Source organism: Hyperolius riggenbachi, chromosome 8, assembly GCF_040937935.1.
Source record: "Hyperolius riggenbachi isolate aHypRig1 chromosome 8, aHypRig1.pri, whole genome shotgun sequence".
Classification (NCBI taxonomy): domain Eukaryota; kingdom Metazoa; phylum Chordata; class Amphibia; order Anura; family Hyperoliidae; genus Hyperolius; species Hyperolius riggenbachi.
In genome coordinates this window covers 198,490,906-198,518,125 of record NC_090653.1, presented here as the reverse complement: position 1 = coordinate 198,518,125, position 27,220 = coordinate 198,490,906, and the positions used below count along the sequence as shown (strand labels likewise).

Sequence of the window (27,220 nt, the reverse complement as noted above, 5' to 3'; positions counted from 1 at the left end):
TCTACAGCCCCCAGCACAGATCAAACACCAGGCAGAGAGATCAGATCACCCCCCTTTTTTCCCCACTAGGGGGATGATGTGCTGGGGGGGTCCGATCTCTCCTGCCTGCGTGTGGCTGGCGGGGGGGGGGGCACCTCAAAGCCCCCCTCCGCGGCGAAATTCCGCTTCCCCCCTCTCCTACCTGGCCCCCTGGTGATCGGGGCTGCACAGGACGCTATCCGTCCTGTGCAGCCTGTGACAGGACGTCCCCTGTCACATGGCGGCGATCCCCGGCCGCTGATTGGCCGGGGATCGCCGATCTGCCTTACGGCGCTGCTGCGCAGCAGCGCCGTACAATGTAAACAAAGCGGATTATTTCCGCTTGTGTTTACATTTAACCTGCGAGCCGCCATCGGCGGCCCGCAGGCTATTCACGGAGCCCCCCGCCGTGATTTGACAGGAAGCAGCCGCTCGCGCGAGCGGCTGCTTCCTGATTAATCAGCCTGCAGCTGGCGACGCAGTACTGCGTCGCTGGTCCTGCAGCTGCCACTTTGCCGACGCACAGTATAAGCGTGCGGTCGGCAAGTGGTTAAATAGCTGTGGCAGATTGTGGATTAACAGCAAACACAGGCTTTCTGAGGCAAACCACAACTGAACTCCTCATTTGCTCAAACTAACCTGCTCAGTTGTCAGCAATACTCGAGGGTGATTTGATCATATTTACAGTTGCAAAAAGACTGTGCTGTTGCAGGGGAAAAAATATTGCAGCAGATAGAAGGTTTATTTAGGGTTTTCCCAGGTGAAAGCAGAAATGTAATAGTTTCTTTTCTGTTTTATTTCATGCAGATTTCTGAAAGAAGAAGCTATGAGTGAAAATAAAACTTCTGGTGTAATCTCATACTTCCTGTTTACAATTTCAACTTTCATATTAAGGAAAAACTAATAACAAAAGAAATTTTGCTTATAAAAGTAAACCAAAATGTCCCTGTGCTCAGTAATTTGACACAAACAAACATTTGTAATATTCTAAATCTCCTTTTTAAAACTGCTGTTATAATGCAGTCCTACCTTCCTAGGATGGCTATTTTAGAGGTGAGTGAAGGTGCCCTATTTCAGAGGTGAGTGAAGGAGTCCAGAGCTCAATTTGGTTGTCCAAAAGCTAATAGGCAGTTTGACTGGTAGTTGTTTCGGTTGGGGAGGTTATTATCAGGGTCTTGGGATGTGTTAGGATCAGTTTAGGTTTAAACTAGGAACTAGGAATTCGGTTTAGACAAAAAGCCATGATAAGTGCTTGGCACTTAGTAGTTGTTAAGTTTAGGCATTAGGCCAGGGTAGAGGGGCTAGGTTAGTGCAATGGGTAGGAGCAAGGGATGGTTGGGGCTAGTTACAGGGAAGGGGGTGATGTTTGGGTAGATGGGGAGATTCAAATTTATATATTGAGAGACTTTTCTTCTCCCAATACCAGACATTGAACTCAAGGGAAACTGAAGATACCATTGTTGAGATCTGACACACCTTGACTGCATTGTACAGTGTATTGCCAACTGTCCCTGCAGGGTCACTGGTATAAACAGAGGCCACCTAGGAAACTTAGGAGAAAAAAGTTAATTGCACATGGGTCTAGGGCCCATATGCAATTAACTTTTCTCTCTTGAGTTTTCTACTAGGAGATAGGTTCTCATCTTCTATTCGGAATGGCTTTTCAGCACTTTCCAATTAATAAAGTACCAAAAAGTAGGGGGAAAAGTACGATCAAAACTATTTTAAGTATTTTCTTGCTTGTTTTGCTTGGCAGACCTACTTAGACCACTGTTAAATGTATGTGAATTTGCTTCTACCCTTGACCACGCCCACATTCTGATGCATGGCCGCTGCCCGAAAGCCCCCCCGGGTCTCTTAGGATCCCCGCGTTTCCCCTGCAAGTCCTACTTGCGTGTTTGGTACTCCATGATTCCAAAAATGTATTTTCTTTCATGTATGTTTATGTTTGATTTATGCCTTTTTTTAAATAATGCAATGGTCCAAACAGGTTGCATAATTTGATTTATGTTTCATGTCCTGAATAATATAAACTCTGCATAATGAAATTACGTCCATCATTCACCATTGTTTAATATATGTGAGATTTGATTTACAAATGACCTTCCTGGAACATAACTCCTGCATAACTGAGAACGTCTTGTACATAATGTTAGCTTTGCTATTATTACAGTAAACTAAATAAGAAACCAAGCTATTGTTTTCTGTCACATCCTGCGTTCCATCCAGATCAGATATTTAGTTTAGGGAGCTATACCGGTCTCACGGATTCGGCAGACCAACCACATCAATTAATGCAAAAATCTAACTATTATCATATAAACAACCAGTTAAATTCAGTTGTTTAAAATATGTGTTGAAAAGCTGCCCTAATGTACACTTTCTCACTGTTAGCTGGATTAGAAAGAATTCCAGCAGACAAAAGGTCAAATTGACAAATGAGGCTCCAAATGGAGACCTTATTTATACTGGTAATTTGTATGCATCCTGAAACTGGACTAGTCAAAATAAATTCCTGTCTATTTTGATTGGTCCAATTTTAAGCTTTATACAATTTACATAAAATTTGAATTGATGGACAGGCACAGGAAACCTGAGAAATACAAAGGAAGAATACCAGGAGCCAATAGTGCAAACTGCAAATAACACCTTATAAGCCAAAGGCTAAAAGTTGTACTCTCACTTTTCTGGTTGCTAGTATTTGCAACCACTTAAAACACTTATGGGTCCGCTCCTGTGTCCATTTTCCAGTTTGTAGAGGGAGTTTGCAAGAGCGAACTCTCAACAGGGGAAGAAAATGAAAATTACAACCTTCCAATTAGAGTGTAAACAGTAATTTACTGGTGGGTGGAGGCACCCAAAAAGATAAAACAATGTAAAACTGTTAAAAAGGAAAGGAAGTGGTTGATTTACCTCTACTGAAGAAAAGAGCCAGCAACAACTTTAAAAGTTCATTGCACAGTATGACAACACATTTCACACGTGTTCCCTTCTCCCGCAGATCAATACAAAAATTATGCATGAAAATAAAATAATCATACATAAAAGTTTATGTAAATTAATTTTCACATTAACCACCTCTTAGAATACATAGAATTTATCTTTAAGAATGAATACACAAGTATAAATATAAGTATCTATAGACCAGACCATATTTTTTGTTACAGAGTCTCTTTAACTTATTTATTCTTACTCTATCTGAAGACCCGGGGTTGATCGTGTATGTATTTGATTGTTGTTGGGTCCGACCACTTTTTCTAACCTTGACACACAGTCAGTCAATTGTCAAGTTTGTGAGCTTTGGGGTCCTTGGCATCAATAATGTGAGAATGAAAGCCATTTAAATTTTCCCATTGAAGTCAATAAAATAAATCTGGCTGTTTGTGGCTCTGCCCCCTCTTCTGAATTTAAAACCCAGTCACCCAGTGACTGATTGTACCAAGTTTGAGGCCTCTGCCATTAACACTGTAAAAATGGCAGCAATGGAAATAGTCCCCTTGAAAATCAATAGGTGACTCTTGTTTGGCTATTGTATGCTCCACCCACTTTCTTGAATATAAAACCCAGTCACCCAGCCACCGACTGTGCCAAGTTTGAGAACCCTGCCATTAACAGTGTAAAGCTAAACACACACCATACAATCTTGGTTGTACAGATTTACCAAATCTATGTAGTATAAGGGCCAACAGATTGAAAATACATTGACTGATTGATTGAATAAGCTCTTATACTACATGAAAGTGGTAAGATTGAACAATCAAGATTGTATGGTGTGTGTTGAGCCTAAGAATGACTGCAGCTTAAACTTTCTCATTGAAAAATGTAGTTGTTGGCTCAACCCACTTTTTGTAACCTTGACGCACAGTTACTCAATTGCCAAGTTTGTGAGTTTGTGAGTAATGGGAGAATGGAAGCAGTTACTCAATCAAAGAAATCTGATTCACTGTTTGTGACTCCATCCCCTTTTCTGAATTTAAACCCCAGTCACCCAATGACTAACTGTAGCAGGTTTGAGGCCTGTGCCATAAACAATGTAAGAATGGCAATTTTAAATATTCCCCTTGAAATCTATAGGTGAATTTTGATTGGTTGTTTTAGGCTCCACCCACTTTCCTGATTATTAATCCCAGTCATTAAAAGTGGGATAAAACACTGACATAACATTCAACAAAAGTGTGTTTTCCTACTTTTTATTACCCATACAGTTATTATAATTGCTTTTGTGCACAAGTAATATTGTCTGTTTACAAATTCACAAAGTACAGTTTATCTGCTCTGAAAACTGCCATTGCATTTCATTGCATAGCTGCTGTATTTATGTATTAAAATCTATCTAATGATCACTTCTCAGCTCTTTCTGCTTCTAAGTTCAGTACAGCTCAGTTTCGGCAGTTTGCTAATGTTAACTAAATGTACCTGACAACGGAATGTAAACAAAAGATAATGTTATTACCTCTTTGGATGCGGCCAAAAGCTTTCCACTGAAGCAAGGAACTTTCCACTGAAGAACGAAGTGCTGTTTAACTGGTTGAATGTTCTTCTGCTACAATTTTTTGGGGTAGTAAATTCTATGTTGTAAATAATCTTTTAGAACAAAGAGGAAATGCTAAGTTTTATACCACTTTAAAAAAGGCTTTACATTTTTTTTAAAATAAAAAAAAAACTGATTAGTTCTGCCTCTCCTGTGAGAATTACATGGTTACGTGACTTTATACGTTAAAGTTTTTGATAATTTATCCATATTCTTGCCAAAGATCCGTGGAAGGTTTGCTGCAAGAAAATGTTATTTTTTTCAAGAGAAATTTTTGATATCTTATGGGGAATCTAATTTTTCTACTTGGACTCATTATGCTATTACTGGAAAGCCATCTTGTATTACAATGCAATAGGCCCTCGTTATCTATACTGGTACTAGTGAGTTGTGTTAATTAGGGGTTTTTATGCACGCATGGATGGGTAAGCACTTTATTAAGGAGCAGTTAAAAAAAGTGCAGCCAAAATGGGCGCAATTGTTATTTATTGTAATATTGATAGCTGTTATGCTATTTAGCGGGAGGCTATGATTAAATTGTTATTTACCGTATTATTGTTAGTGGCGATTGGGGGGTCTTAAAGTTAGGCACCACCAGGGAGGTCTTAGGGTTAGGCACCACCAGGGGGGTCTCAGGGTTAGGAACCACCAGGGGGGTCTTAGGGTTAGGTACCACAAGGGAGGTCTTAGGGTTAGGCACTGCCAGGGCGGTCTTAGGGTTAGGTTCCACCAGGGGGTCTTAGGGTAAGGCACCACTAGGTGGGTCTTAGGGGTAGGCACCACCAGTCTTATGGTTAGGCACCACCAGGTGGGCCTTAGGGTTAGGCACCACCAGGGAGGTCTTAGGGTTAGGCACCACCAGGGGGGTCTTAGGGTTGGGCACCACCAGGGGGGGGGCTTAGGGTTAGGCACCACCAGGGACGTCTTAGGGTTAGACACCACCAGGTGGGCCTTAGGGTTTAGGCACCACCAGGGGGGCCTTAGAGTTAGGCACCACAGGGAGGTCTTAGGATAAGCCACCACCAGGGGGGTCTCAGGGTTAGGCACCACCAGGGGGGTCTTAGGGTTAGGTACCACAAGGGAGGTCTTAGGGTTAGGCACTACCAGGGAGGTCTTAGGGTTAGACACCACCAGGTGGTTCTTAGGGTTAGGCACCACCAGGTGGGCCTTAGGGTTTAGGCACCACCAGGGGGGCCTTAGAGTTAGGCACCACAGGGAGGTCTTAGGATAAGCCACCACCAGGGGGGTCTCAGGGTTAGGCACCACCAGGGGGGTCTTAGGGTTAGGTACCACAAGGGAGGTCTTAGGGTTAGGTACCACCAGGGGGGTCTTAGGGTTAGGCACCACTAGGTGGGTCTTAGGGTTAGGCACCACCAGTATTATGGTTAGGCACCACCAGGTGGGTCTTAGGGTTAGGCACCACCAGGGAGGTCTTAGGGTTAGGCACCACCAGGGGGGTCTTAGGGTTGGGCACCACCGGGGGGGGGGGCTTAGGGTTAGGCACCACCAGGGACATCTTAGGGTTAGGCACCACCAGGGACGTCTTAGGGTTAGACACCACCAGGTGGTTCTTAGGGTTAGGCACCACCAGGTGGGCCTTAGGGTTGGGCACCACCAGGGGGGCCTTAGGGTTAGGCACCACAGGGAGGTCTTAGGATAAGCCACCACCAGGGGAGCCTTAGGGTTAGGCACCACCAGGGGGGTCTTAGGGTTAGGCAGCACTGAGGGGTCTTAGGGTTAGGCACCACCATGGGGGCCTTAGGGTTAGGCACCACCAGGGGGGCCTTAGGGTTAGGCACCACAGGGAGATCTTAGGATAAGCCAACAACAGGGGGGTCTTAGGGTTAGGCACCACCAGGGGAGGGTTCTGTGTGAGAGTAGGGAGAGGTTAGATTATAGTCAGGTTGTAGACTATCAGTAAATTCACCGATATTGTAATACCGTATTTAAATTGTTATTTACCATTTTTGTTATAGGTATTGTCATTTAATGTTGCATATTTGCAGAGTGGACAAACATTGGACACTGCATCCCATTAAAATTTGCTTTATTCAACTTGGCTAAACATTGTTCCAGATGCAACAGTAAAATTTCACATACTCTTCCCTGATGGTGTGGCTGTGGGGCAATGTTGGAGCTGCGATTGCCTAACGTCCGTTTTGCCTCAAAATGGATGTTTGTCTACTCTGCAAATATGGAATGTCTTTCTCTTATCGTCCTGAGCACGCACATACATTGAGTAATACCCAAATCTACAAGCCTACTCTCCTTGGACATACACACAGGGGACATAGCAAGTACCACAGTTACTGTTTCTTTTTTTCTCTAATGTGCCAAAATTGTTATTTATTGTTATTGCCAATAATATTGTTAATTAGCGTTGTGCCTAAATTAGCTTGTGACTTTTTCAAATGTATGCCTTTATTAATGCATTTCATGAGGGTATAGTGATTTGTTAATTATAATAAATTCACTCGATTTTGTTGCAGCAAAAATTCTAAATTGTATTTATTGATGTATTTTAGTTTACATACTTTTACATGTTATGTACAGAGCCTAGCTCATTATATTTAACTACTAATAGTATTCCTACTGGAGATGTTTGGAGATTTCTTAGTAAATCAGGCACAGTAACATTCTGTTTAATGAATAAGAGGAAGTGCAAACTCTGGCATGCCTTAACATCTCAACTACACGTCTTCCTTAGACACAGCTGTTAAATTAAGTAAAGCACAATACAAATAATGTAGAGGACTTTGAATGTCTAGTTGTGACACTATATGGAAATAGACAATAGCCAAAGAATGGTCCCTCCACCCCTCATCTTCCTGTCTTCTCTTTACTGTTATTTCCACACATTGTCCACTAGAGTCCTGTTATGGCTTCATGGCAGCATTTACTGCAATCCTATCCTGAGTTTGTGTAATTATCTTGTTAAAGAATCAACAAAGTTCAGATTCCATATTCTTGAATGAAAAGAAAATACACACATCCCAGGAGGATAACAAAGGGAAATTTTATGATGTTACAGGACTGAAAGAATGTTTGGAAGGTGTTTTGCTGGAATTTTCAGTTATAGTTGACAGCAAGCAAGTCTTCCACACACTGTTATCATTACTTTTGCTTTATACTTGACTTATCTACACACACACACGCACACACACACACGCACACACACACACACATTTTGCAGCTGCTACTATGAAGAAAAGCATGGTTCACCAGCCTGCCTTAAAGAACAAACAAACACAGAACATTTATATTGCGCTTTTCTCCTGGCGGACTCAAAGCGACAGAGCTGCAGCCACTAGGACGCGCTCTATAGGCAGTAGCAGTGTTAACGAGACTTGCCAAAGGTCTCCTACTGAACAGGTGCTGGCTTACTGAACAGGCAGAGCCGAGATTTGAACCCAGGTCTCCTGTGTTAGAGGCTGAGCCCTTAACCATTACACTATCCAGCCAGTAAAGAACAACTGTAGTGAGAAGAATACAGAAGCCTCCATATTTATTTCCTTTTAAACTATACCAGTTGCCTTGCAGTCCTGCTGATATGTTTGGCTGCACTAGTGTCTGAACGGCACCAGAAACAAGCATACAGCTAATCAATAAGACAATAATCTTAGAATCACCTGTTGATTGGCAGTCCTGTTGAGCTATTTGGCTGCAATAGTGTCTGAATCACACACCTGAATCAAGCATGTGGCTAATCTAGTCAGTAGAGGATCAGCAGGACAGCCAGACAACTGGTATTGTTTAAAAGGAAATAACTATGGCAGCCTCCATATGCCTTTCACTTCAGGTTCCCTAGTTCCTGGTTTTAGTTCAGTATATCTACGCCCCTTGAGACTTCATCTTAGCCTCATAGGCGTAGATATACATACTCCGTTACGATCGCCCACCGCATACACGCACATGTGTTCTCGTCGCCACCCATTACTACACTGATCGGTGAATGGGAACAGATGTTACCAAAACTGATCACAGTGCACGTAATCAATGATGGTGGTCATAAACAAAGTGAAAGTAAACACACACACACACATTACATTACACATTATAAAGTGTGTGTGTGTGTGGGTGGGTGGGTGGGGGGGGGGGGCATCTAGTGGCCTAATAGTAAAAATTAACCTAGATACATTAAATTAAATGAAATAAAAATAAATACTCCATTAATCAACCTGTTATTGGCCCGCCCCCCATAGTTACCAAAATAAAACACTTGTAAAAAAATATATTTACAAAATATATATATATATATATATAAATAGTTACCTTAGGGGCTTAACTTTTTGATATGTACAGTACTGAGCACGTTTTAGGCAGGTGTGGAAAAAGTGCTGTTAACAAATAATGCTTTAAGAACCATAAATGATGATTGTTTATTGTTATCAGGGATTTTGTAAGAATATAGTCAGGGGTATGACAAACCAATTATACCAAACAGGTGCTAATGATCATCAGTGTCACACGTAGGTTGAAACACAGTCAATAACTGAAACAGAAACACCTTCTTAGGAGGCTTAAAGTGATACTTAAGTCAAATAAAAAAAATGAGTTTTACTCACCTGGGGCTTCTCTCAGCCCCCTGCAGCTGTCCGGTGCCCTCGCAGCATCGCTCCGATCCTCCTGTCCCCGTTGGCGGCTCCTTCCGGTTTCGGCGACATCCACCAACAGGAAGAAGGCCGCAATAACAGCATAGAGGGTGCTATTGTGGCTGGGAACGCGAAGAATCACTTGCTTTCCCAGCTTGTCGGCGGCTGTCGCCGAAACCGGAAGCAGCCGCCGGCGGGGACAGGAGGATCGGAGTGATGCTGCAAGGGCACCGGACAGCTGCAGTGGGCTGAGGGAAGCCCCAGATGAGTAAAACTCATTTTTTTATTTGACTTAAGTATCCCTTTAAAGCTGGGTGAGGAACAGCCAAACTCTGCTACCAAAGTGAGGTTGTTGAAGTTTCATGTCATGGCAAGATTGAGCGCAGCAACAAGACACAAGGTAGTTATAATGCATCAGCAAGGTCTTTCCCAGTCAAAGATTTCAAAGCAGACTTGGGTTTCAAAATGTGCTGTTCAAGCTCTTTTGAAGACGCACTAAGAAACGGGCAACAGTTAGGATCATAGATGCAGTGGTCAGCCAAGGAAACTTAGTGCAGTAGATGAAATACATATAGCTTATTGCCCTTTGAAATTGGAAGATATCCAGCAGTGTCATCAGCTCAGAAATGTCCGAAACCAGTGGAACCCAGGTACACCCATCTACTGTCCGGAGAAGTCTAGCCAGAAATGGTCTTCATGGAAGGGTTGCAGCCAAAAAGCAATACCTCTGGCATGGAAACAAGGGCGAGCGACTCAAGTATGCGCAAAAATATAAGAACTGGGGTGCAGAAAAATGGCAGTAGGTGCTCTGTACTGATGCGTCAAAATTTGAAATATATGGCTGTAGCAGAAGGCAATTTGTGCATCAAAGGGTTGATTAATAAATATTTTTCTATGATGAAGCTGTAGTGACTACTTATTTTTCCTCTTTGTTTTTTGCGATCTGTGGTTAATTCTCCAAGATGTTTGGAACAACCTGCCAGACGTGTTCCTTCTAAAACTGTGTGCAAATGTGCCTAGAAGAATTGATGCTGCTTTAAAGGGAAAGGGTGGTCACACCAAATATTTATTTGATTTAGACTTCTCTTTAGTCTTTTGTTCTCTTTTGTTCATTCACTGCATTTTGTTGATTTGTTTAATGATGAAAATAAATGATTAACTCTTCCATTTTTGAAAGCATTCTTTAGTTAAAGCATTTTTTCACACCTAGCTAAAACTATTGCACGCTTCTGTATGTCATGAGGGTATATTACTGTTATTTTTGAAAATAAGGGCTTGTAATTAGTGTTACAGTGTAAACGAACAACAAATAATTGTACTAGGAAATTGAAATGTTGTAATAGCCGGGCAAATAAAATGTATGGGTTTATCCACAGTAGCACGTCTTATTTTAAAACTATAATGGCTGAAAACTCAGAAATAATGATTTTTGTTTCCGATTTCTTATTATTATTCCTGTTAAAATGCATATAGAATAAAATAACTCTTAGTAAAAAAGTATGACCCAAGGAAAGCCTAATTGGTGGCAAAAAACAAGGTATAGATCATTTCAGTGTGATAAAAGGTGATAAAGTTATTGGTAAATGAATGGATGGAACGCTGAAAGGTGAAAATTGCTCTGGTCCATAAGGGGAACGCAACCTGTAGTGGTCAAGTGGTTAAAGACTGATTTCCCAAGGATGGTGCTCATATGCAGTCTGCCATACCTACATAGCAGAAAAAAAAACATTTTTCTTACCTAGGGCTGCTTCCAACCCCTAGAAGTAATTTGCCTGTAAGGATCGCCGACCCCTGATGGGCGATCCCGAGCATACTGCGCTCCTGATGAGATGGGCACATACATGCGCAGGCTTTTGCTGGCGCATGCGAAGAACGCGCCGACCCATCGGGGGTCAGTGATCCTTACAGGTTACCAGCGAAACCCCGGAGAGGACCAGAGCTATGCTAAGGTAGCCAAATGACTTCTAGGGGTTGGAAGAAGCAACAGGTAAGTTCTGGCATTGTGAGTCCTTTAATTCAACTTAACATGAAATGTAAAATAATCTTCACTGAGGGTGTTGCATGCGACTGAAGTCTTTCAACTTCTAGCTCATCGACTTTGAGGAGCCCTGCTTGCTTTCGATGTGACAAACAGTATGTGAAAGCTGCATACTTTTTCCATTTAATATCAAACAATCTTAAAAAAATCCAGTCCAGGACAGCTGAATAACAAAGGGCCATATGAACAGGTGCCTAAGTCACAATGACTATCTTCTAGATATTAAAATCGGACATATTTATGTGTGTGTTTATGTGTGTATGTGCTGCCATCACTCAAAAATGCCTTGACCGATTTCAACTAAACTCGGTATACAGATCCATTACTACCTGGGCAGATATGTTCTGGGGGTCTCACCCCCCCCCCCCCACACACACACACACACACACACCTGGGGGAAATACAAACAGCCAATCAAATGTCACCCATGACATTATTGGGGAAATTTAGAAGGCTGCCAGTCTCACAGTAATAAACATTTTTTTGGGAATGGAGAAACTGGCAATGGTCCTAATCAGGCTGCAACTGAAATGACTACCAACAGAGGCGTGCAGAGCCCCTTAAAGGCTAAATACACACCTTGTATTCAAAAGAGATGCAAACTGTGGACTAAACCCTAAAATCCGATTAAAATGGAATACAAACTTAAATAGCACATGGATGCAGCCAACCATAAGTAAACTTACATTTCTATACAGCAGGAGGAAGTGGCAGCGCTTCTCAAGGCAGGCTACATCTGATTGACTATTTGCATGCATGTGCAGAGCCTAAATAGAGGCAGGTTACACAACTTGCATTCAAAACAGATGCAACAAAATGGAGGATGTTTGCGTCCAAAAACAGTTTGTGCGCAGAGTGTCCTGTACTAGACTTTTCCACCGCATTGAGGTATCCTCATGGAAGAGACCCTAAACTCTAATTAACAAAAACATAGTGTGAACCTGGGGGCAGCTGGCCATAAAATGGTTTACACATTTTTTTGGGAACTGGGAGAAATTGGCAGTCCTCCTAATCAGGCTGCAACTGAAATGACTACCAACAGAGGCATGGAGAACTCGCCTAGAGGCTAAATAATGTATTCAAAAGAAATGCAAACTATGTACTAAACCATAAACTCAGATTAAAACGGAATGCAAACGAAAGTAGCACATGGATGCAGCTAGCCATAAGTAAACTTACATTTCTATACTGCAGGAGGAGGTGGCAGCACTTCTCAAGGCAGGCTGCACCTGATTGACTAACTGCATGGATGTGCATAGCTTAAATATAGGCAGGTTACACAACTTGCATTCAAAATAGATGTAACAAAATGGAGGATGTTGGCTTCCAAAAACAGTTTGCGCGCAGAGTGTTCTGTTCTAGACTCTTCCACTGCATTGAGGTATCCTCATGGAAGAGACCCTAAACTTTAATTAACAAAAACGTAGTGTGATCCTAGAGACAGCTGGCCATAAAAGTTATGTGTAAACCACGTAAAACAACATGGAGGCATACACTAACTGCAGGTAAAATTTACATGTGTGATACAGGCATTACATACATTGAGGTTGATTCACTAAGCTGAGTTGCTACTGCAGCGCAGCTTAATGACAGCAGCGAGTGTTATAATCCCCTGCGCACGCTATGCAGCCATAGCGTGCACTGTTAAATTACGCTCAGCTCAGATAGTTTAAAGAGCGCTTCGTTATACTTAACGAGAGCTCCACTGAACCCGCCCGGAGCCCCGGCGGGTCCAGTAGCTTCAAAGTACGATATTTCTGCACTTTGATTGGCCCAATAGCCTGACTGTCAAGTGGCAGGCTGTTATGAGGTCTGAACAGAGGAACAGGTAATGACCACAATGTGCAGTGATACAAACAACTAAGACCATACTATAAGGTGCAAAGTAAGATTTTATTGTGAGCAGTATATAATATAATGCAAATAAGATGCAACCACATGCACAGCAAGCTATATACAGACAACCAGGGAATGCAATGACAATGATGCAAATATGATGCAAACATATGCAAACGGAAAATATACAGTGAAACTTCCCCAACCAGACAAATAGTTTGCACACATATAATCAACCCCTGACTAACTATATACAAGCAAATGTACACAGCACACACACACATATATATATATACAGACACACAGACACACGCACGCACGCGCGCACGCACACACACACACACACACACACAGTGAGGCAGTCTTAAATAGAAGCAGGATGCAGCTGGTGGTAATTAACCAAAGTCCCATAGAGGCCTCTGCAGGATAGACGAAGAACTGCAAGTCCTTGGTACAGGCAGCATACATCCACCTGCTGGTGGAAGGCAGAACTTCAGGGCTACTAAATGTCCACAAAGCCCTCTACTGGTGGCACAGTGAAAGTCCAAAGTTCTCCAAGTAAAAGCTGCCACCAGCAGGCAGGAGAACGCAATGCATAATTCCTAACACAGGCAGCCTACAGGTCCAATAAAAATGCAGTAATTTCGTTCTTTGAAGCTACTGGACCCGCCACACTTCGGGCAGGTTCAGTGGAGCGCTCGTTAACCACTTGCCGACCACCCACTGCACAGAGGCGGCCGGCAAGGGGATCCCGCAAAGACCACCGCATGCACAGAGGCGGCGGTCCTTGTACGGGCATGGGCGGAGCGATCACGTCATCCGTGACGCGATCCTCCGTCAGGGATCGATAGCCGGCAATTTAGCCTCCAGCTCGCCGGCCAATTAGCAGCGCCGGCGAGCGGAGGAATATAGATTTCCACCTATCAACACGTATAAGGCACTTTGTTAGGTAAACAAAGTGCCTTATACAGACTTTCTCCTCACCTCGTGGTCTCTTTGTTCCAGAGACCACCAGCGAGGAGGAAGCCTTTGCAAGTACACACTACACATTGCTTTTTTTTGCCCACAGCCTCCCTGATCTCCCACCCCAGCCTTCAGACCCCCCCCCCTGATCACCCCAGCAGATCCTGACCCTGACAGCACCCTTGCACCCCACTAAAACCCCCACCCCCCCACCTGCCACTAACTATCGACGCTATCCCTTAGTTTAGGTCCCTAACTGCCTCCTAATCACCCCTGATCCCCCCCTACCTTTAGATCACCCCCAGACCCCATCCCAGACTACCCCCCTGTATGCTGTATACATCTGTATACAGCTAGCTTACCCCCTGATCCCCCTCTGATCACCTGTCTATCACCTGTCCATCACCCCTCAGCACCCCCACCCATCAGAGCAGAACCTAACTGCCCCTCGGGGGCAACCGATCACCTGCCCAGACCCTCGATTGCCCTCAGACCCCCCTCCTGATTACATCCCCTGCGCATTGTTTACATCTGTCCTCCCCAGCAATCACTAACTGATCTTCGATCAGTAACCCCCTGTGTCTGCCTCTCATCAGATCAGGACTCAGTCTGCCCCGTGCGGGCTCCTGATCAACCCCCCACCCCCTCAAATCGCCCTCAGACCCCCCCTAATCACCGTCCGAGTGCATTGTATTTGACTGTGCTGTGATTGTATTCGATTGTGCTGCGATTGTATTTGATTGTGCTGCAATTGTATTTGATTGTCCCGTGATCTGCTTCGATTGTTCCGTGATTGTTTGATTGCCTCTGAGACCCCACTTCCCACCAACCCCCACCACCACCCCCACCCCCATCACCACCCCCACCCCCATCACCACCCCCATCACCTTCCGAGTGCATCAGATTTGATTGTGCGGTGATTGGATTCGATTGTGCTGTAATTGTATTTGATTGTCCCGTGATCTGCTTCGATTGTCCCGTGATTGTTTGATTGCCTCTGAGACCCCACTTCCCGCCACCCCCAACCCCACCCTCCTCCCCACCACCTCCAACCACCACCTTCCGAGTGCATCAGATTTGCTTGTGCTGTGATTGTATTTGATTGTCCCGTGATCGGCTTTGATTGTCCCGTGACTGTTTGATTGCCTCTGAGACCCCACTTCCCACCAACCCCCACCCCACCACCACCCCCACCCCCCATCACCTTCCGAGTGCATCAGATTTGATTGTGCGGTGATTGGATTCGATTGTGCTGTAATTGTATTTGATTGTCCCGTGATCGGCTTCGATTGTCCCGTGATTGTTTGATTGCCTCTGAGACCCCACTTCCCGCCAACCCCACCCTCCCCCCACCACCTCCAACCACCACCTTCCGAGTGCATCAGATTTGCTTGTGCTGTGATTCGATTTGATTGTGCTGTAATTGTATTTGATTGTCCCGTGATTGTTTGATTGCCTCTGAGACCCCACTCGCCACCACCCCCAATACCTCTCAAATACTCCCTTTTGCTAGGTAGGTGCTCTTTTTTTCTGGGTAGTCTCGGAGGAAAACCCCATAAATTTAGCAGTCCACAATGGCAAGAAGCGGGATTTCCGATGAGAAGGTATACAGGTACATGGACCAGTCGGATGAGAGCTTTTGGGTAGACTCAGCCGACGAATCATCCGGGTCCGAATTTGAACCTGTGGAAAGCAGTGGTTCTCTGACCGAAAGTGATGATGAGGTTTTGGTCCCGGCTAGAGCCAGGCGTACCAGACCCCATGTCGTTAGACCGCAGGTGGCGCAGGATCCGCCTCAAGGGCAGCAGGGTGGTGCTAGCGCTGATGAGAGTTTTCTTAGTGAGGCAGGCACCAGCAGCGCAGCATCTCCTGGACTTAGTACCAGTACTTCCGTAGACCCTGGTGAAGTGGTGAGCGCCAGCATGGAAGTTGAAACTGGTACGGTGGCACGTGCAGTAGTACCCCTGTCGCAGCCACCAAGAAGAAGACGGGCCCGTAGTACCCATAGACTCCCAGAGGTGCTGGCACATCCAGATTGGCAATCCCCTGATTCCGCCGCACCCGTAGTGCCCCCTTTCACCGCCCAGTCTGGAGTCCAGGTGGCGACAGCTCATCTAGGAACGGCCCTAGACTTTTTGCAGCTGTTCATCACCCAGGTTCTCTTGGACTTAATTGTGGTTGAGACCAACCGTAAAGCCACACAATTCATCACCGAGCACCCGGAGAGCAGCTATGCCCAGCCTTTCCAGTGGAAACCAGTCCATGTTTCCGACATTAAAATCTTTTTGGCCCTTATCCTTCACTTGGGACTAATGAAACAGAATGTATTGCGGTCGTATTGGTCTACGAACCCAGTACATCATGTTCCCTTGTACCCTGCTGCCATGTCCAGGACACGATTTGAGTCCATCCTGCAATTCAACGATGACAAAACCTGTCATGAAAAGGGCCACCCTGCTTATGACCGGCTCCACAAAATTCGGCCCCTCATAGACCACCTGTCATCAACATTTGCAGATGCTTATACCCCTGAACAGAACATCTGCGTAGACGAGTCCCTCTTACGCTTTACCGGGCACCTTGGCATCAAACAGTACATCCCAAGCAAGCGCGCCCGGTATGGGGTGAAACTGTATAAGCTCTGTGAAAGGGCCACTGGCTATACATGTCGTTTTAGGGTCTATGAGGAAAAAGACTCAAAATTGGAGCCGGTCGGATGCCCTGACTACCTGGGGAGCAGTGGAAAGGTTGTGTGGGACTTGGTGTCACCCTTGTTCCAGAAGGGGTACCATCTTTATGTGGACAACTATTACACAAGTGTGGCCCTCTATCAGCACTTAAAGTTAGAGGGAATCCGATGCTGTGGCACTGCGCGGCCTAGTCACCAGGGCTTCCCCCAATGGCTCGTTACCACCAGACTTGAACGGGGGCAGAGGGCCGCCTTGCGTACTGACGACCTGCTCACGGTGAAATGGAGGGACAAGAGGGACGTTTACTTTCTGTCCACCATTCACACAGAAACGACAGTCCAAATTCAACGGGCAACTGAGGTCATTGAAAAGCCCCTTGTTGTCCACGAATATAATGTCAACATTGGAGGGGTGGACTTCAATGACCAGAGGTTAGCGCCCTATTTAATTTCCCGGAAAACAAGACGCTGGTATAAGAAAGTGTCTTTTTATCTGATTCAATTGGCAGTTTACAAGAGCTTTGTTCTCTACAGTAAGGCTGGGAGAACTGGATCTTTCCTTCAATTTCAGGAACAGATCGTTCTGGACCTCCTGTATCCAGGAGGTGCCAGGCCCCCCCCCCCCCCCCCCCCAGATGCAACTAGCCGACTGCATGGAAGGCATTAGGTCTATCAGCTTCCGAGTACCCCAGGTCAACGCATCCGAAGAAAACGTTGTCGTGTCTGCAGCAGTGCTAGAAGAAGGACTGACACCGTTTTTTATTGTCCCAAATGTCCTGACCAGCCTGGCCTATGCAAAGTGGAGTTTTTTAAGAGAGGTACCACGAGCAGGTACACTATTAGAACCTAGGGAACTCCAGACACAGGAGTAGGCACACACTCAGTGGTATTTCGCACATTGTCTCGGGGGAGGAGAGGTAAGCTTGAAAACCAAACAAACAGGTAAGCATAAAAGTCGGAAGAAGGATCGGTTTCCATGCTTGATATTGCTGATCTGTGCTGGGTTGGCAATATAAGACAGCATGTTTGAATTTCCCTTGAGTTTGGACACCCCCGGTTTATATGTGATTTACTTTGGGCCTATGATGATACTTTATTGCCACACAGAGTCATCTCTATTGGCAGGCATATTGCTGTATACTACAGGCATAATGCTGTATACTAAAGTTCTGAGGCCCAGTCACATAAGTTGGTGGCTCACCCTGAGTGCAGGGTGGCACGGTGTGTCTCTCTCCTGAGGTTATCACTGCAATTGATGTGGAGGAAGATCTGCCATTGATGTGGAGCAAGGTATGTTTGCCGTTCATTTTTCCTTTCAGCCCAGAGTGCATAACCCGTATACCCAATATAAGGAGTATAGCAGAAACTCCTAATACTGGCCATACATGTAATGATTGCAGAGACCCTAAAATGCCAGGACAGACTCCACAAATGACCCCATTTTGGAAAGAGGACACCCTAAAGTATTCTGTGAGGTGCATGGTGAGTTCATAGAAGATTTTAGTTTTTGTCACAAGTTAGCAGAATTTTTTTTTGTTTTTTTGTTACAAAGTGTCATTTTCCATTAATTTGTGACAAAAAATAAAATTTTCAATGACCTCACCATTCCCCTCATGGAATACCTTGTTGTGTATTCTTTCCAAAATGGGGTCATTTGTGGGGTTTAACTGTCCTGGCAAGTGGGCGGGGTGCTAAATTTTGAGCACCTCTGTAAAGCCTAAAGGTACTCATTGGACTCTGGGCCCCTTAGCGCAGTTAGGGTGCAAAAAAGTGCCACACATGTGGTATCGCCGTACTCAGGAGAAGTGGTATAATGTATTTTGAGGTGTATTTTTACATATACCCATGCTGGGTGGGAGAAATACCTCTGTAAATGACAATCTTTTGATTTTTTTTACACACAATTGTCCATTTACAGCGATATTTCTCCCACCCAGCATGGGTATGTGTAAAAATACACCCCAAAACACATTGTACTACTTCTCCCGAGTACGGCGGTACCACATGTGTGGCACTTTTTTGCACCCTAACTGCGCTAAGGGGCCCAAAGTCCATTGAGTACCTTTAGGATTTCAAGGGTCATTTTGCAGCATTTGGTTTCCAGACTACTCCTCACGGTTTAGGGCCCCTAAAATGCCAGGGCAGTATAGGAACCCCACAAATGACCCCATTTTAGAAAGAAGACATACCAAGGTACTCTGTTAGGAGTATGGCGAGTTCATTGAAGATTTTATTTTTTGTCACAAGTTAGTGGAAATTAATTTGTATTGTTTTTTTTTTCACAAAGTGTCACTTTCCGCTAACTTGTGACAAAAAATAAAATCTTCTATGAATTCACCATAGTCCTAACAGAATACCTTGGGGGTGTCTTCTTTCTAAAATGGGGTCATTTGTGGGGTTCCTATACTGCCCTGACATTTTAGGGGCCCTAAACCATGAGGAGTAGTCTGGAAATCAAATGCCGCAAAATGACCTGTGAAATCCTAAAGGTACTCATTGGACTCTGGGCCCCTTAGCACAGTTAGGGTGCAAAAAAGTGCCACACATGTGGTATTGCCGTACTCAGGAGAAATAGTATAATGTGTTTTAGGGTGTATTTTTACACATACCCATGCTGGGTGGAAGAAATATCTCTGTAAATGGACAATTGTGTGTAAAAAAATCAAAATATGTGTGGCATTTTTTTGCAGCCTAACTGCGCTAAGGGGTCCAAAGTCCAATGAGCACCTTTAGGCTTTACAGGGGTGCTTACTATTAGGCACCCCCAAAATGCCAGGACAGTAAACACACCCCACAAATGACCCCATTTTGGAAAGTAGACACTTCAAGGTATTCAGAGAGGGGCATGGTGAGTCCGTGGCAGATTTAATTTTTTTTTTTTTGTCGCAAGTTAGAAGAAATGGAAACTTTTTTTTTTTTCACAAAGTGTCATTTTCCGCTAACTTGTGACAAAAAAAATAATATCTTCTATGAACTCACTAAGCCTCTCAGTGAATACTTTGGGATGTCTTCTTTCCAAAATGGGGTCATTTGGGGGGTATTTATACTATCCTGGAATTCTAGCCCCTCATGAAACATGTCAGGTGGTCAGAAAAGTCAGAGATGCTTGAAAATGGGAAAATTCACTTTTTGCACCATAGTTTGTAAATGCTATAACTTTTACCCAAACCAATAAATATAGGCTGAATGAGTTTTTTTTTTTTTTTATCAAAAACATGTTTGTCCACATTTTTCGTGCTGCATGTATACAGAAATTTTACTTTATTTGAAAAATGTCAGCACAGAAAGTTAAAAAAAAATCATTTTTTTGACAAAATTCATGTCTTTTTTGATGAATATAATAAAAAGTAAAAATTGCAGCAGCAATCAAATAGCACCAAAAGAAAGCTTTATTAGTGACAAGAAAAGGAGCCAAAATTCATTTAGGTGGTAGGTTGTATGAGCGAGCAATAAACCGTGAAAGCTGCAGTGGTCTGAATGGAAAAAAAGGCTCTGGTCCTTAAGGGGGGTAAAGCCCACGGTCCTCAAGTGGTTAAATATAACAAAGCGCTTTTTAAACTATACGAGCAGACCCTAATTTAACAGAGCACGCTATAACTGCATAGATACTAGATGAGTGGTTAAGACAAATGTACTGAGGCCAAAACACTCTTAAAGGAATACTATAAATACCCAAGTGTTCTAAAATGACAAGGTACAAATAATGTCTAAGTAGCTGTGTAAACATTTTCCTACTTTTCATGTTAAATATCAGAGGCAAAAGCTGTAATTTATTGAGGGTAGGATTTAGCTATATTGGGACAAATCAATTGCAGAAGGGGTGTCTGCTACAATGCACAGCCAGAGTTGCATATCAGACTACAGAAAGCAAATATCAAACATATCAAACTCTGAAAGCAAAAACAGTATGAAAAGCTGTGACAATTAGTTACATTTCCTCTGCTCTCTTCAGACACTTCAGTCAGAAACACAGGACACAGAAGCTGCAGCTGTAGGTAGCTTTCTCTCTGTCACACGCAGAGTTACTCATAGAGTTAACTGATCAAGTGTGAGGGGAATTTCCCCTCTCCTCATGGCTCAGTCTGCCGTCAGTTTTGGCGTCAGTAAAGTTTGAAAGTATTTTGATAACAGTAAACAAAGAGGTTGCTACTAAAATGTATACACCAGTACTTAGCAGCACTTCCCAAACAATTCCTGTCAATTGAAAAAAATATGTGAATTGATAGTATTCCTTTAACAATGGTAACAGATAGTGGTGAAACTGGCTAGTGACGATTGGCTGAATTGCTCAGCCTCTGCTTAATTAAGTACTGCAGACTAGGTGTAATGTATTTGCACTTGCTGTCTAAGACTGACTAATGAATAATCAGAATGCCTGCTTTACCCACCCTTCTAATGATGTCAAGCTGACACTTGCATTTCAGCCTCCCATCCTCTTTGCACGTCATAAGATGTGTATGTAAACACTGACACACTATATATCACTTTTTTTTAGTAGTAATAGAGTAGCCTGGAGCTGTACGGCGGAGGAGAATGTGTGACCATCGCTGGAGAGAGCCTCAGTGAGTAAATACCCCCTGCTCATTTCACAGCACCTCCCGAGGATCAGGAGGGAGGGTGGGAACACCAATAGCTGGCTAACTATATAGTAGCACCTAAAGCTGCCTTACTGTGGACACTCATACCTGGCTTATCTATACTATCGCACCTACAGCTGGCTTACCTATAATGTGACACCAATAGCTGGCTTACCTATACTATGGCACCTATAGCTGGCTTACCAATAATGTGGCTTTTATAGCTGGCTTACATATACTGAGGCACCTATAGCTGGCTTACCAATAATGTGGCTTTTATAGCTGGCTTACATATACTGAGGCACCTATAGCTGGCTTACCTATACTATGGCACCTATAGCAGGCTTACCTATAATGTGGCATCTATAGCTGGCTTACCTATAATGTGGCACCTATGGCTTACCTATACTGGGGCACCTATAGCTGGATACCCTATACTGGAGCTTATGCTCATTATTGGCATGCTATTCGCTCGTTGTGTACCTTCAATATCTTCCCCAGTGTCCTCTTCCATGTCCCTTGGGGGGTTTGCTTCTCTCTCGGCGACGATGTTCCCCCAGCGATCGGTGTTGATGATGTCAGAGTCATGTGGCGTCATGAACACCTGGTGGCAAACTATTTTTTTTTATTGAATTCAGTACAATAACCTGTATTGAATTCAATATTAAAAAAAGTAAGTACAAAAAATGCTTGAAAATCATTTGAAATGAATCAAACCACTTTTTGTACAGAAATCCTGGGGAAATTTAATGCTGGGGAGGTTAATCACAACTACAAAAAAAAAATCATACTGTAGAGACCTTTGGTAAAATAAGCAGTGTAAAGTCCAAAAACCACAGGTTGGCAATCTTATAGCCACTAGCCAGGTTATGATTCTAATCAGGCTCTCGAGAGAAGAACTCTCCCAAGAGGACTATATAAGCATGTGGATAAATCACATAAACGTGTACGGTACATATTTGAATGAACATTTTTTACATCAAGAGCAGAATAAACAAGTAAATGTTGTAGAACCTACAAAACCACAACATTTAACTTGTAGCCATGTGGGGGAGCCCCAAAAGACCCACCAACATACGAACCTCATCATTCGGGGTTTGTATCCTGAAACTAAGATTCAAAATACAAATAGTATAACTGAGCAAGCTCCCAGCTGTCATGACTAAATAGAGCTTATAAACCAAAATTCCAGACTAGAGTTACCACCAGGAGGTGGTTCATAGCAAATACTTTAAGAGGCATCCTCTTTAGAAGGAAAGTGGCGATGAGGAGATCTCAAAAGCTTGATCAATTTACTGACATCTGAAGTGTTGTTAAAGAAGAGTGTTATGTTTTCCACCAAAATTTGAAGTTTAGCAACAAAAAACAAGGAGTATTTGATGTTCATGTCATGAAGTTGACCTTTAACAGGCAGACAATTTGCTCATAATTTTTGAGTCTCGGGAGAAATCTGCAAAGACCAATATCTGTTGGCCGACACATTTTAAATCACTTGCATGTCTCGCAGCTCTTAAAATCTTAAACTTGTCCCAGAAATTTAGCAACCTAAGGATAATTGGCCTGAGGTTTCTGCCCTGGATCGGAGGTTTAGAAGGTACTCGATGAACATGCTCATTAGTAAAATATGAGATAACTTAGCATCCTTGAAAGCGTGCTTGATCCGATTTTCCATACACCTCCACGTTTCTACCCTCTACTTTCTCTAGAAATCCAAGAAACCAAAGATTGTTTAGTCTTTTTTTACGATTTTTGATATCATCCATCTAGTTAAATTTGGCATGCAATATCTGCCTTGTGGTTTAACATCGTGTTATGGAGAGGGTGGACTGTGTCTTCTAGAGCGCTAATTAGTTCTTCCACCTCTTTTGTTCTGTCCTGTAATTTCAATACTTCTTGCTTAAGCACAGAAAGTTCAGATCACACTGATTCAATCTGTGTCATAATAGACATCCTAGTAGTATTCAAATAATTGGACATTTGCTGACTCGAGTCTAGGATCTGTATCTAGAGAAAGTAGAGGTGCATGTCTTTTAGCCCCAGCATATTCATCCAGTTGCCTTTGTGGTTTAGACGTAAGTAGCATATTCCCTCCTCCAGTCGCTTAGAGTGTGATTTAGAGGAAGAGGCCTCATCATCTTCTGAATCAGAATCAGTATTTTGTTCCTCCGTGAGGTTTGTTCCTCTCTGCTAAACCTTGCCAGCTTCTCTTAAAGGGGAACTGAAGAGAGAGGTATATGGAGGCTGCCATGTTTATTTCCTTTTAAGCAATACCAGTTGCCTGGCAGCCCTGCTGATCCTCTGCCTCTAATACTATTAGCCATAGCCCCTGAACAAGCATGCAGCAGATCAGGTGTTTCAGACTTTAAAGTCAGATCTGACAAGACTAGCTGCATGCTTGTTTCCGGTGTTATTCAGATACTACTGCAGAGAAATACACCAGCAGGGCTGCCAGGCAACTAGTATTGATTAAAAGGAAATAAATATGGCAGCCTCCGTATACCTCTTACTTCAGTTTCCCTTTAAAGCTGCATCTGCTGTTGCTGCTCCATTTTCACCATAGCAATAAAATTAACTACTCCATCCAGATAAATCAGATCTCCAAATCATAAACATCTCCCAAAAACAACAGTACATCTGCCCTACAAAGACAGCAGAGTCCATCCAAGAAATGCCAGTAGCCAGACAGAAGAAGGGTGGCAAACACAGAAGTCCTGTATGCAGACAATATAATGTAGCAGAAGATCAGACAGTCCAGCAAAAATAGGGCCCTTACACAGGAGGAAATTGTCTCCCGAGGACTCAGTCAGCCTACTTTTTGAGATGAGAAAGAGGGACACTTAAGCCATGCCCCTGTCATACCCCTAATCATGCCCCTGTCACATCCCTAGTCACGCATATCATAAATAGAAATGGCCCGAACGGTTCGCCAGCGAACGGTTCCCAGCGAAATTCCGGTGGTTCGCCTTCGCCATGTAAGGCAAACTTTTACGGAAGTTCGGTTCGCCCCCATAGTGCACCATTAGGGTCAACTTTGACCCTCTACTTCACAGTCAGCAGGCACATTGTAGCCAATCAGTCTACACTCCCTCGTGGAGCCGCTGCCCCCTTATATAAGGCAGGCTCCGCTGGCCATTACACTCACTCATGTGACTCTCATAGGGAAAGATTAGTTAGGCTCTTGTAGGCTTGTTAGCTTGCTCCTTGCTGATTTCTAATTGCTAAAATAGCACCCCACAACCAGAGGCGTAGCTAGGGTTTTCAGCGCCCGGGGACAAAGACTATTAATGCGCCCCCTAAGGTGAAGGGTTGTGACCAAATGTGGGCGTGGTTATGGGTGCTCCACATTTGGTCACGCCCCTTCACATGTACATGTAGGTTAGCAGGCTCACGCTCACCCACCCTCCCTCAGTATGTACCTTCCAGCATGTTCCAAGACAAATTCAGCAATCATGAGCCCTCCCCATCAAGACAAATTCCGCAATCATGAGCAAACATGAGGCCCCCAACATGACCAACTCAGCAATCATGAGGCCCCCAACAAGACAAATTTAGCAATCCTGAGGCCCCCAACAAGACAAATTCAGCAATCATAAGGCCCCTAACAAGACAAATTCAGCAATCATGAGGCCCCTAACAAGACAAATTCAGCGATTTTGAGGCCCCCAACAAATCATGAGGCCCCCAACAAGACAAATTCAGTAACCATGAGGCCCCCAACAAGACAAATTCAGCAGTCATGAGGCACATAAATAGACAGCATTTCACATAAATAGGCAGAATGCCCCCTTAATATGGTAGACACCTCTCACCTGGCAGCAGTTCCCCAAAATACACTCAATCTGACAGCAGTACTTCCCCAAAAATAGGTAGCCCCAGGTCTATAGGTGTCCCCAGAATAGGTGGCCAGCAGTATAGATGTCCCCAGAACAGGTAGCCAGGGGTAGAGATGTCCACAGAACAGGTAGCCAGGAGTATATGTGCCCAGTATATGTAGGCAGGGGTATGTGTCCCCAGTTTATGTAGCCAGAGGTATATGTGCCCAGTATATGTAGCCAGGGGTATATATGCCCAGTATATGTAGCCAGGGGTATATATGCCCAGTATATGTAGTCAGGGTTATATGTGCCCAGTATATGTAGCCAGGGGTATAATATGTGCCCAGTATATATAGTCAGGGGTATATGTGCCCAGTATATGTAGCCAGGGGTATATATGCCCAGTATATGTAGCCAGGGGTATATATGCCCAGTATATGTAGCCAGGGGTATATGTGCCCAGTATATGTAGCCAGGGGTATATATGCCCAGTATATGTAGCCAGGGGTATATGTACCCAGTATATGTAGTTAGGGGTATATATACCTACCTGTTGTGCTGAGTGCACCCACCTCATCACTGCAGATACCTACCTGTTGTGTTGAGTGAACTCACCTCATCACTGCATATACCTACCTGTTGTGTTCAGTAAACCCACCTCCTCACTGCATATACCTACCTGTTGTGTTCAGTGAACCCACCTCATCACTGCATATACCTACCTGTTGTGTTCAGTGAACCCACCTCATCACTGCATATACCTACCTGTTGTGTTCAGTGAACCCACCTCATTACTGCATATACCTACCTGTTGTGTTGCGTGAACCCACCTCATCATTGCATATACCTACTTGTTGTGTTCAGTGAACCCACCCCATCACTGCATATACCTACCTGTTGTGTTTAGTGAACCTACCTCATCACTGCATATACCTACCTGTTGTATTCAGTGAACCCACCTCATCACTGCATATACCTGCCTGTTGTGTTCAGTGCATCCACCTACCTATGTGAGTGCACGCAGTGTGATATACATCTACCTACGTGAGTGCACGCAGTGTGATATACCACTCCGTGCATACCTGTTAACTGCGCCTGTGTGACTGCACGTTGTATTATTCAAGTCAGTGCATACCTTTCACTTCATCCCCCCCCCCCCCATTTTGGACAAAACGGACAAAACAGGTAGAGAAAGAGGTAGAGGCAGAGTCAGAGGAAGGCCACCCGGCAGGTCTGTGGCTGTGAAGTACACCAACTTGTGACACCTCCACAGCTTGCAGGCAGGCCTCTTGCCACCTCCTCTCTGCCTGCTACATCCTTTTCGCTGTCGTCATCCTCCTCCTCCTTGGCTGGTGCCGCAATCTCCTCTCCAGCTACACAGCCCCATCTTCCCAGGGCCTATGCTGCATGCCAGGTATGACGGTGTCACACCATCTTAGACATGTCTTGCCTCAAAGCGGAGAGTCACACTGGACCAGCTCTCCTGGCTGCTCTTAACAAACAGGTGGATTAGTGGCTGACCCTGTACCAGCTGGAGATCGGCAACGTGGTGTGTGACAATGGCAGCAATCTCCTTTCCGCTTTGAATTTGGGAAAGCTGACACATGTACCCTGCATGGCACATGTGCTGAATCTAGTCATTCAAAGATTTGCGTCAAAGTACCCAGGCTTAGAGGACGTCCTGAAGCAGCCCAGGAAGTTGTGTGGGCATTTCAGGCGGTCTTACATGGCCATAGCACGCTTTGCGGACATTCAGCGGAGAAACAACTTGCCGGTGAGACGCTTGATATGTGATAGCCCGACTTGCTGGAATTCGACCCTGGTCATGTTCTCTCGATTGCTAGAACAGGAGAATGCCGTCACCCAGTACCTGTACAATTACAGTAAAAGGACACAATCTGGGGAGATGGGAATGTTGTGGCCCAACAACTGGACACTGATGCGAAATGCATGCAGGCTTATGTGGCCATTTGAGGAGGTGACCAACCTGTTGAGTCGCAGTGAAGGCACCATCAGTGACTTGACCCCGTACGCTTACTTTCTGGAGCGTGGCATGCGTAGAGTGGTGGATCAAGCTGTGGAGGAGCATGAAGAGGAACAGTTATGGCAGGAACAGTTTCCTCAACACCTGCGGCAGCACAGGGGGGGGGGGGAGGGGAGG

General features: G+C 44.3%; 1 protein-coding gene across 2 annotated transcripts in view; it reads left to right on the top strand.

The window, feature by feature from the left end:
- Positions 1–4,216, top strand: part of LOC137527544 (regulator of cell cycle RGCC-like) — a 67,174-nt gene extending 62,958 nt beyond the window's left edge. For both annotated transcript variants that reach the window (XM_068248092.1, XM_068248093.1), the window contains exon 5: positions 826–4,216. In XM_068248092.1, the coding sequence (XP_068104193.1) occupies positions 826–833 (8 nt within the window). In that variant the 3' untranslated portion in view covers positions 834–4,216. The remainder of the gene's footprint in view (positions 1–825) is intronic.
- The last annotated feature ends 23,004 nt before the right edge of the window (positions 4,217–27,220 follow it).